The 11,254-nt window shown below is 65.0% G+C and overlaps 1 protein-coding gene across 1 annotated transcript; it reads right to left on the bottom strand.

Moving 5' to 3' along the window:
- Positions 1 to 114: 114 nt before the first annotated feature.
- On the bottom strand, positions 115 to 10,927 carry MNEG_9428 (hypothetical protein; the record flags this gene model as incomplete). Its single annotated transcript, XM_014042100.1, has 30 exons — positions 115 to 139; positions 205 to 313; positions 479 to 599; positions 794 to 940; positions 1,176 to 1,285; positions 1,454 to 1,560; positions 1,765 to 1,895; positions 2,096 to 2,461; positions 2,641 to 2,733; positions 2,999 to 3,048; positions 3,207 to 3,366; positions 3,625 to 3,708; positions 3,893 to 4,004; positions 4,229 to 4,332; positions 4,537 to 4,612; positions 4,824 to 4,917; positions 5,138 to 5,245; positions 5,503 to 5,641; positions 5,944 to 6,117; positions 6,492 to 6,855; positions 7,213 to 7,331; positions 7,458 to 7,835; positions 8,047 to 8,271; positions 8,495 to 8,530; positions 8,691 to 8,825; positions 8,960 to 9,056; positions 9,261 to 9,385; positions 9,544 to 10,137; positions 10,283 to 10,447; positions 10,745 to 10,927. The coding sequence occupies 30 exons, from the start codon at positions 10,925 to 10,927 to the stop codon at positions 115 to 117; spliced, it is 4,731 nt and encodes a 1,576-aa protein (XP_013897554.1).
- Between the last annotated feature and the right edge of the window lie 327 nt (positions 10,928 to 11,254).

An 11,254-nucleotide genomic window follows, 5' to 3' on the forward strand; every position in this document is an offset into this window, starting at 1 on the left:
GCCTGGGGGTGGACGGGGGGGGGTTTTGTGGGTCCGATCAAGGGGGGGGGTCTGCTAGGCAAATGCAGTGCTTGGCTAGGACAAAGGGCGCCAACTGGAACGGTTGGCATTGGATCACAGGGGGTCCAGGCCTTGGGGTCTAGAGGAAATGGAAATGTGGACGGCAAGGGGAAAGTGGTTCAGCCCCGCCGTGCCCCGCCGCACCTCTCCTCCGCCGCGGCAGCCTCGGCGCGGCGTGCCTGCAGCGCGGCCGCCGCGTCCTTGGCGGTGGCGGGCACGTCGGGCAGCCTGAGCTGCTTGGCACACCGCTCAACTGCAAGAAGGGGGACGGCACAAAAGGAACAGGAAGCTTGAATTTGTTGGGCTTTTAACAGCAGCAGGAGGGCCTCCACAGCCTTGACCGAAGCACGCCTGCGAGGCATTGCTGTGTGGTGGCTCTGGGCATTGGGCGATGACCAACGCGGCCCCGCCCACCCACCCGTCCGCGCCGCCGACCGCGCCTCCTTGCGGCTGCCCTCCACGCGCTGCGCGGCCTCCTGGCGGCGCTCCCTCAGCGCCGCCAGCCGCTGCTGCAGGGCGTCGCGCTCCGACTGGAGGGCCTGCGGCGGTCGCGGGAGGTCGACCGGTGAGACCGCAGCAGGAGCTCGCTGGCACGCCCTGGTCGGCATGGTTGCACGTGCAAGCTGGTGATCTCCGGGTGGTTGGCCGGCCTCAGCACAAGGCGCCTGCCGTGCACCTGCGAGGAGAACAGGGCCAAGCGCTGTGCCCGCAGGCTGCCCAAAGCGCAGCGCACCCTCAGTGCCTCTGCGCGCGCCGAGTCGTCAGTGAACAGCACCCCGCAGCGCCAGCACGCCACCCAGCTGCTGCCGTTGACGCCGGTGCCCTTGAGCTTGGCGTACAGCACAAGCTCGCACTCCAGCCCCGTGCTGCTGCCAGGCTCCTGCTCATATGTTTTGGGGTGCAGGATATGCAGTGATTAGGGTCAGACAAGGCCTGCACGAGCATCAAATAAAGGAGTCCTGGATGCTGGGCCGTCAAGGGCTTTGTTCACTTTGAATGCCTTCCCAAACCATTGAAATCAAACCTGTGTCAGCACTCTTCACTTGTCCCCGCCCACAACTAAGTGTCCCCTGCGGCGTCACCAGGGTGTCAAAGGGGCTGTTCTGCTCGCTCACCACGCGCCCCGTCCCCGCGCTGACGAGGACGTCCCCGAAGAACGCGCGGCCGCGCTCGTCGGTCTCTGCCCGGACGGCTCCCGCCTCGCACTCCAGCCCCGGCGCCACGCCTGACAGACGGGAGGGGCGGCATTGCAGTCGTCTGTACCCGCTGCGATCTCGGCCGCCCAATCATTCTTTTGCCGGAGCACAACTTCACGAGGCGACTCCGCGGGGCGCGGGTCTAGCCTGAAAAGCGCTGACTGGGGCTGCGCGCACAAAGGGCAGGCCAAGCGCACCTGCGTCTCCTGCGGCCGCGAGCTGCCACTTGACCCTCACGCCCGCTAGTGGGGTGGCGTTGCCGTGCGTGTCCACCAGCTGGACGGCCACCTGCTTCAGCAGCCGCCTGTTTGTGACCAGGGGCACGACAAAAGGGATGGAGTGAAGTTAGGGGTGCAGGTGAATGTGACGGTGTTTGCAATGAGAGCATGTCAGGATGCCGATCCCGCATGACAGTTGGTGTGCTGCAGCAGGAGGACATCCAAATTCAGCCGCGGTTTCAGAGCACCCAACGCCACCACGCTGCGGCCGACAAGCCTATTTGGCCCACCTGTGCCCCTGCTCCGCGCCGTTGCTGACAGCCGCCGAGGTCGCCTGGGCGGAGGGCCCCTCGACGCAGAGCGCCTCAGGCGCGCCGGGCGCCAGGGCAAATTCGACGGTCGGGCTGCGCACCATTCGGTCCTGAGAGGGCCATGGGCAAGGAGGAGAGTGCACGTCACGTCCAGTATCACAAGCAACGTCACTTGCCTGCAACGCGAGCGCACTGATGGTGCAGATGGCCACTTTCACAAGCACTCGACCTCGCCGAATAGCAAGGCGGGTCCTGCACAGCACGTTTCCAGGCCGCCTGCAAGCCCTGCACCAACCGCCCGCCCACCCACCGCCTTTGACAACGCCTGCAGCAGCTCTGCCCGCGTCTCAGTAAACTCTGCTGTCACGCGGTACCGCCCCGCCACAACCAGCGGGTGCGTCACGAAGCACACGCAGCGCGCTGCGGCCGCCACCGCCGCAGCAGCCGCCTCGTCGACTTCCGCGCCGGGCATGGAAGCCATGGCTGCGGCTACTGCGGCTTTGGTCGCATCCTCGTCGGGCAGCAGAACCACGGATTCCGCAGAAGCCGCAGCAGCGCCGCTTTTGCTGCCGCTGCCGCCCGCGTCTGGCCCACGGATGGGGACGAGGCGCAGCTGCAGGCCGGCGGCAGCGGCGTCCCAGGGCAGGGCTGCGCCGTCCTCGGTGTGCACGTCCACCTGCAGCCGCATGGGGGACAATCATGATCAGGTCATGCTTGCTGAGCATGGCAGTGGGAGAGTGCACCCTGATGACTGTTGATGGTCGGGTCGTGTGTTTTTTATTATTGTTTTGTTTGTTTGTTTGTTTGTTTGTTTTGTAAAGGGGTCTAGCATCGGGTAGGCTGCGCACTGCCCACCTGCAGGGTGTGGCTGCCTCCGACCTCGCAGCCGGCCTCAGGGAGGGCCCTGGCCGCGACTTCTAGGCCAGACACAAAGTTCTGCTGCACCACCTGGAAAGGCAGGGGAGGTGTACATGCGCGTGTTTATGTATCTGTACAAATGTGTGTGCCGCTGTGTGCGCGCATGCGCGCGCGCGCCTGTGTGTGCGTGTGTGTGTGTGTGTGTGTGTGTGCGCGTGTGTGTGTGTGCCCGTCTTCACGCGGGAGGTATCCAAGGTGAAATTACATTAGAGATGTGCATTGGTATGGTAACGCCAGCACACCCAGCCTACTGCGTTGGGCAGCGCGACTGTCCACACCCTCCAACCCCGCGCACCTGCACCGTCACGACGGCGTCCTGCACGGCCACCTTGCGGGTCGCGCTGCCTGTCGGCCGCAAGGTCGCGCGCGTCAGACGGCGGGAGGTTGACCAATGACAGGCAGTGAGGTCAATGTGAGCTTGCTTGGCTGCAGCGCGACCCGGGCTGCGCAGTTCAAGGGTGGCGCAGGCGGGCCCTGTGTGCCCTAGGCCCCCGCAGACGCACCAGCGCGCAGCATATAGGATCCCGGCGCCTCCGCTGCCAGCTTGACCCCCTTGAAGACCGCCGCGCCCGCCTTGACCTTGGCCCTGTTGCTGCCAGACGCCGCCACCTTGGCGGCCGCGGCGCCCTCCTCTGCGGGCAGCGCGCAGCCGTTGAGAGCCACCTGCGCGGGCCGTACATCGCGGGGTGCAGCCAACAGAGGATGATGCGAGACGGCGCGGAGCGCGCCTGCGACAGAGGCATCCGGGTGCCCAGCATAGGGCTGGCACATCCACCAGTTGTAGGCCAGCTGTACTGCAATGAGGGCCAGCCATACTCCAGTGCAAGGCAGGACTGCCAGCACCTGCTGCCATCCTGGTGATCATGTCGCGCAACTGGCCGTTGGGCAGGAGGGGATGCGTGGCGCCTGCTGCAGGCGCACCTCAAAAGCGCCCCCCTCCACCAGGTTTGCCCACGAGTCCAGGACCCTCAGGCGCAGGTCACCCAGCACGCCGCGGGTGCCACACTGGCGGGGACAGGGGCGCGGGCGAGCGCGGGGTGCGGAGGGTGGTCGGCACACTGTTGAGGTGATGAGCGGAGTCATAGCACTGCATTGTGACAAGCTGTGCTGACAGCTTGCATGCGCCTCTGCTTGAATCGAGCGGTAACAACGGCGCAAGTTGTGGGGAACCAGCGCCCAACACTCTCACCTGAAGCTGCGCGGGCCCGTCAAAGGCCAGCCCTGCGGGCGGCCCCGCGGTCAGGTTGACCGTCAGCTCGTCCGGCGCCAGCCGCGCCGCGCCACCCTCCCCGGCCGCGTCCCTGGAGTTTGATTCAAGGGCGGGACGCTCTTGCCAACTGCACAGACATATCAGCATGTCTTCAAGCATAGCAGTGCTTATATTAATTGTAGCCGCTCAACTCTCCCAGCCGGGCCTTTGCATGGACTCCCTGCGGCAAGCGTGTTCATAAGGTGTGTGAAGCGGCCCCGTTGCGCATCCGGCATTGACCAGTCCAGCCCAGTTTGCCTACCACTCCCCGCTCACTTGACCAGGAGCCTCACTTTGCCCACCGGCCCTGCCATGAACAGCTTTATCTGGCAGGCGTCTGTGCCGGCCTGAGTCTGGCTCCACTTGTGCTTGTGCTCCAGCTGGAAGGACATGCATTGTGTGTGTGTGTGTTTGTGTGTGTGTTTATGTGTGTGTGTGTTTATGTGTGTGTGTGTGTGTGTGTTTGACCGGTTAACTCAAATACAGGAATGGCAGTTTGACATAAGAAGCATCCCAAGGCCGGCTCCACACAAGATGGTAATGCGCCCGCCAACCCTTGCAGGGCAGTTGCAGGGCGTGCTCACCTGCAGCGGCGCTGACGGATTTTCGTGAACTGCAGTGACTTGTGGCTCCGGACGCTCCTCACGGGGCAGGTCGCACCTTTGGTGTTGGGGGGTGAGGTGCGGCCGACCAAACAAAGGTGCGACGTCGCTCACACTTCGCCAACACGCAGCAAACGGGGTGGAACAGAACTGCAACTGCCAGTCAGTCACCAGGCTGGCACCACACAGCCCTGCAGTGCCTTGCGTCATGACGTCGCCCCAGGCACGCAGTGTTCTGAGGCCCCGGGTCTACAAAAAACTCAGCTCACTTGTTGGTGAACCTGTCCAGAGCCTGTACCTCCAAATAGAAGGGCCGCCCGCACGCCACCACCGACAGGTCCCGCTCCTCGCCAGCCCCGCCGGCTGCATCGTGGGGTGCGAACAAGTCGGTTTTGACGCCCGAAGCCGCTGGGGCTGGGCCCCAAGTCTGCAGGGTCACAAGGCGGTGCCGCTGGCGCCGCAGCTGCCAGCCCCGCTTCACGCGTGAAGATGAGGCAGGTAGGAAATCCCCACTCTCCCGCCAGCATGCGCCTTGACCTTGTTGCAAGGGCTGCACAACCCCACACCGAGCACCCGGGCGCACCGTCTGCTGCCGCCTGCGCCCCACGCGCGTACTCGACCAGGGACATGCTCCAGGAGGCGGGCGGCCCCGCGGAGGGCACAACGCGCAGGTTCACCTCCAGGCTCATGCCTACATTTGTGCACGTTGTACGTTGTTGTACTGGCTGACGTGAGTGTGCATGGCTGAACATGCATGTGCATGTGCATGTCATGTGTAAGATTGGAAAAGGGCGGCAGGTGCACAAGGTTGTAATGGCCATCGCGCCAACAAGCAAAGTGCTTCAAGCCCACAGCCTTGTGCTGACGGTTGCCCTGCGCACGGGTGCGATGCGGCCTGCGTTGTGCTCCAGGTCAGCGGGCAGTGTCAACCCCGCGCGCCCATCCCACCTGGGAAGTCCTTGGAGTCCCCGTTGAACCTCACAAAGGCGGGGACTGGCTCCCCCGCCACCTCTGGCAGCGGGAAGGGCGGCAGCTTCACGTCCTCGCCCCCCAGGGCGCGCTTGCTGGTGCCCTTGGCCCACGACACCTGGTGGGGCGCCCAGGGTGAAGGAGCCAACACAGGATTTAGGACTTTATACGACGCATAATGTTGCATGCATGTAGCCATGTATATCCCATGCGTGTGGACAGGGCTGGCGGTTTCAACACCAACCATCAACCTCATTGGACTGATCAACTGCTTCGGATGTGCTAACACATCCAACAATGCAACAAATGTGTCATGTCCCCGGGCCCGACCTTTGCCATCGCTTCTTGCTGCTGCGGCCCCAACTGAAGGACCCTGCATGCGTTCCAGCGCTTCAAGCCGTGTCGCAGCCCACCACCCACCTGCAGCCGCCCCTTGATGGGCCGCGACGGCCGCCCGACCTCGTCCAGGCACCTCAGGGCCAGCCCCTGCGCACGGCCGCCGGCCTCCAGCCCAGGGCGCCCGTGGAGCACCCACACGATGGAGGGCTCCCCGTCCTCCTCCGACGGCTCCTCAACCATCTGAAGCACCTCGCCCTGCGCGCGCGCGCGCGTGTGTGTGTGTGTGTGTGTGTGTGTGCAATTTTTTGGGGGGGAGGCAGGATGGTTTCTGGTGCGTAGTAGTGAGCCGCGCAGCAGTGTGCTGCGCACATGCTGATAGGTTGTGCGGTTTTGCGACGCACAGTGTCGTCAGGGCGTTGTGGTTCACTTCAGCTGGGAGGTGGGCAGGATGCAGGGCCATAGAGGGCTTGCAAAGCCGGTGGGTTGCTGATGAGCACTCGTGCCGAGGAGAGTTGCGACTTGCAGGGGCCATCAATCCCGTTGGCCCTGCGCCTCCATTCTGTCCCACTACACATTAAATAGACAGTACCCCTTGCCCAGAGGCAGGTACTTTCACCACGGTCCCCCACCTGGTAGACAAACATGAGCTTGGCCGGCATTGTTGACGGCAGCACCCCGACCCTCAGCCGCGTCGACCGCGCCGCCGCCCCCACCGCCGCCGCCAGGCCGGGGCCGTACGCGGCCTGCGCCGCGACCGCGACTGCCAACGCCTCCTCTTCTGCAGAGGGCGGCGCCGCGTCCCCGTCGGCCGCGCCGACACCCGCCATCCCCTCGGACGAGGGGGCCGGCAGGGACGCGACCTGGGGCCAGATGAGGACCCGGTGGATCTGGGGCGCGCAGCCGTCGGCGGCGGGCGGCTGGGACGGCTGCTGCGTGGCAGCGGGGGTGGCGTCTGTGCGGTGCGCCGCCAGTTCTGATATGAGGGCGACCCCCCTGCAACGGGGGTGGCGTTGCATTGCATCAGATTATGTTGTGTTGCATCATCTAAGCCCTTGCTGCTGGAGGGGGTGACATAGTGTTTATGTATCACGGCCACGTGGTGCCGAGGAGAAAACGCATTGCACCTGGGGAGCAGCAGAGTCCTTCACCCTCCCCCAGGCAGCGCAGTCAGAGCAGCAGCCAGCTAACAGCCTCCGCGTGGCCCTGATGTTGTTGGCGGCACAGGGTTGGAGCCAATGCGGTTGCTGGTTGCAGCTGGCTGATGGCAACAGCGCACTTGAAGGACGCTTGGCCGCAATTCCCTCTCATCAGCGGCCGACCTATATTCCCCAGACCCAACAAAAGCCTCACCGTGCGTCCACGGCAAACAGGCCCTGGTCCGGGTCGAGGCCCGTGGACGCCACCGCCACCTGGAATGGCAGCTCAGGGGGCGGCGCTGTGGGGTTGCCCCACGCGTCCAAAACGAGCACCTGCAAGGCGGTTCAATTATATCACGATTACATATACAGTACGTGAGCATGTGCAGTACAGGTTGCAGCATACCAAGGTGCACGCATGTTCCTAGATGGTAGGCTAGGTTGGCTGCGCTGCCAGACAGCTTCAGTGCGCCGCAGGGCGGGGCTCATTTGCAGGGGCGACGGGTGATTGGCGGGGATGGGACTCGCCTGGAACTCCGGGAGCGCGTCGCCGCTGGTGACGACGACGAGGCCGCCGCCGCCTCGGCCGCTGCCCGATTGGCTGGGCTGCTGCTGGGCCGCCTCGGGCGCCGCAGGCCCAGCGGCGCGTCCCTCGAGCGGCGTCGACTGCACAATCTCCTCGTCAGATCCGGCCGCCGCGGCGTCTGCCCCACCGCCCGCAAGGGCGACCCCGCCGTCGCCGCCGGGCCCGGGCACTGCCGTCGCCTCGGCGAAAGGGTGGCCGGGCAGCAGCCGGATAGACTGAGGCGCGCCCGGCCGCACGCGGAGAGGGAAACCCTGCGTGGGATGGATGAGCGAGAGCAAGTATTCAAGAACATTCTAAGCCAGAATCAACATGCTTGCAGCCGCTGCATGAGCCAAGCTCATGGGCTAAGCCACAGAAATAATGATGTCTGGGAAAGCAGCAGCACATCAACACCAGGGTTCAGGCGCACGGTCTCGTTGTAAGCAGCTTGGTGGTTGTCACTGCTGCCGCCAACCACTCCACCTGAGAAACAAGGTCGGGCACATGGACAGCCAGGAAAAGCTCCGCAGGCGCCACAGCCTGCGCAGCCAGCGTGTCCAGCTGCGCGCCCGTCGGGCTGCCGGCACCGGCGGCCTCCTTGCTGCTGCCCGCCTTGGCTGGCCGGAAGATGGAGAGGCCGCCGGACGTGCCGGGGGCACCAACGATGCGCAGGCCGCTGATGACGAGGCATCCATCCTCTTTGTCCACCTGGGTAGGTTGCAGCAATCACAATACAGCTGGTGATGCAAGTCGCACTCCACACACAACAACCAGGCCAGCAGAAGCCCGGCAAGGGGACGGCATTGAGGGCTAGGCACGGGTAGTTGTGCAGCCTGCACGTGTGCCGCGTCAGTGGGTTCTACTGGAATCTGCCTGCACACCAGCTCCGTGCTCTTGCCTGTATGTCGGCCTCGGCCTTGATGTCCCCCACCACCGCGCCGCCCGCCTGCAGGCCGCCACTGAGGACCTGAAGAATGGCGGTTCAGGGCCAACACACGATGTTCTGAGCGATTTTGTGTGGAGGCGGCTGAATGTGAGCTCCAAGCCTGAGACAGCAGGGCAGCAGGCGAGCCGCACGTTGCGGGGCACAGGGCTGGGTGGGGTACGCCCGGGGCCCCCCAGCCCACCTCCAGCGTGACCGTGGCCGGCGGCGGCAGCCTCTCGGCGGCGTTGCCCACCGAGTCCCGGAACGCGACCCGCAGCGGCGGCAGCGCCTCGCCGAGCAGCAGCGGGCGCGCCTGGGCGGCAGCGCGGCCCTCGCCCTGTGGTGGGGGGTGGGTCGAGGGTGCAGAAGCAGGCTGCATTCATTGCTGGCTTCGCCCCTGCCACGCCCGTTCACAACAATCAGGCCCAGGAAGCTTGCCGATTCCGTGGATCCTGATGTAGCCACTCGCACCTGAATGTCAAAGCTGGCGGCCGCCCCGGGCGCCACCTGCAGCCGCTTGCGCCGGCCCAGGGTGCGCCCACCAGGGACGTCCGGCAGCAGGGAGTACCTGTTTGGAAGCCCAGCGAGGGTTTAGGAGCCCAGCAAGCGGCGTTCGTGCCTGCAATGTTCATGGCTTTCTGACCCCACACTGCGACCGCCACGCACATCATGCTGGTCAAAGCTGGAACACCTGCAATCTAGGGCGGGACGCTGCCCCCTCTTGCCAGCACGCTGCCGGTGCGTCACGACCACGCCCTTCAGCACGTCTCACTCGAGCACGTAGCGCCCTGCGCGCATGAGGCCGCCCTTGAGCTTGTGGAACGAGAAGAGGTCGTGGCTGGGGGTCTTGTTCTCCACGCGCAGAACAACCTCGGCTCCTGGCAGCGGCGCCAGGTCCTGTGGAGAGCGACGCGTTGACGCGGAATTTGAGGTGGCGTTGCAAGCACACACCATGCTCCAGACACAACAGAAGTGCACCCAAAAAGAGGCGCAACGCGTCGATCAAAGAAAAGCACCCCCAAGCTCGCGCCCTGCACGTCCCAACAAACGCCCACCTGGCTCCCGCTGACTCCGCTGCTGCCGCCGCCGCCGCTCGACGCTCCTGTTGGGGCAGCTTCCGCCGACACCTCCGTGCTCTTCCCATTCTTTCCGCGCCGCCGCTTGGCATCGCCGCCCCTGCCGCCCCCATCTGCGGCCCCTGCTGCTGCCTCGCCTTCTTGACCCGCGGCGTCCTCAGCAGCTGCGTCTCCAGCATCGCTACCAGCCGCGTCCGCCTCCTCGGCTGCCGCTGCAGCTCGGCGGCTGCTCCTTCCACCCTTCCCGCGGCCCTTGCTAGACCCACCGCGGTCGCCGCCAGTGCGCTGCTCCGCTTCAGCCTCCGCCCCCTCCGTCGCCGTGCGCTTGCCGCCGCCGCCTCCAGCGCCCGCGCCGTCCTGGTCCTCCTGCTTCCGCTTGCGGCCGCGTCGCCCCTTGCCTTTGGCGGCGGCGGCACCACTCTCCTCTTCCTCCTGCCTGTCCTGCTGCCGCTCCTGCTGGCCCTCGCCCTCGGCGCCAGCAGCAGTCAAGGTCGCAGGGGCCGCTGCGTCGGCTGCCGCCCCCTCGTCGTCCGGGCCCCAGGAGCCTGGCCCTAGGTAGTACAGGGTTTGTACCTGTGATGCAAGTAAGATGACAACTGAGTAAGAAAGATACACATGTCACGGCTGGCAGATGAGTCGCAAACAGCGGGGGCAACATCTGTCCAGGCTTGCTGCGCCCCACGGGGGCCCCTGCCCATCGTTGCTGTCCCGGGCTCACCAGGCGCAGCGACTGCCTGTGACCCGCGATGAGGGCGCGCGACATCCGCTGGCCCGCGCCGCTCAGCACCTCCACGGTGCTCTCCGGCAAATTGGCGCCCGCCGCCAGCTGCAGCACTGCTGAGCCTGACAGCTTCAGCGGCTCCAGGCGCAGTGAGGCCGGCAGCTGCAAGGCGAGGGGGGGGGGCGTAACACAGTGATAGATAGTTGTCAGGGTACTGTGCGCAAAAAGCTTGCTCCACCACACAAGGGGGGAAATGCGCACGACCCAAGTGAAATGGCAACCAAGCACCCACCACACTGGGTAACTCTGCCCACATGCTCACGTATTATGTTCCAACACAACACGCGCACATGGACCCGGGCACCCACCCACTCACACACCCAGCGACACACACACACACACACACCACACACACACACACACACACACGCACACCAACACTAAAGGCGTCCAACAAACCTTGAGCATCTCTCGCGCCGCGTGCTCCGCCACCTCGGCCTGGTTGACCACTTTGTCGATGCGCCGCAGCGGCCACGTGTGCTGGCTGCCCTGCCCAAACACCTCCGTCGGCAGCGGCGCCACGGTCACCTGGCACACGGCAGCACAGCGTTGAATGACAAGCAAGGATAGTTGATATTGCATGTTTGCATCGTTGGCCCCCTGGACAGCCAAAAGCATGCTGCGCAAGCCTGAGATGAATCAGGGCGCTTGGGACGTCTGCGCCAGCAGCCAGAGCCCACCTTCCCATGGCTGTAGCAGCCCTCTGTGTGGACCACGCGCGGCACCAGGAACCACAGGACCTGGGGGGGGGGGGAGTTGGTTGGGTGGTAAACATGTTTCAGCACATGGTCGCAAATCAAGCTCTACCTGCACTGGCACGCTGCACTTGCCTTGAAATCAAGTGCAGTCTGCTTGCTGCCCCGCAATCCCCTCTCGACTCCTGAGACTCACTCTACCCCTCTCCTCCAT

The sequence above is a fragment of the Monoraphidium neglectum genome (genome assembly GCF_000611645.1).
Source record: "Monoraphidium neglectum strain SAG 48.87 unplaced genomic scaffold scaffold01932, whole genome shotgun sequence".
In the NCBI taxonomy this organism is placed as follows: domain Eukaryota; kingdom Viridiplantae; phylum Chlorophyta; class Chlorophyceae; order Sphaeropleales; family Selenastraceae; genus Monoraphidium; species Monoraphidium neglectum.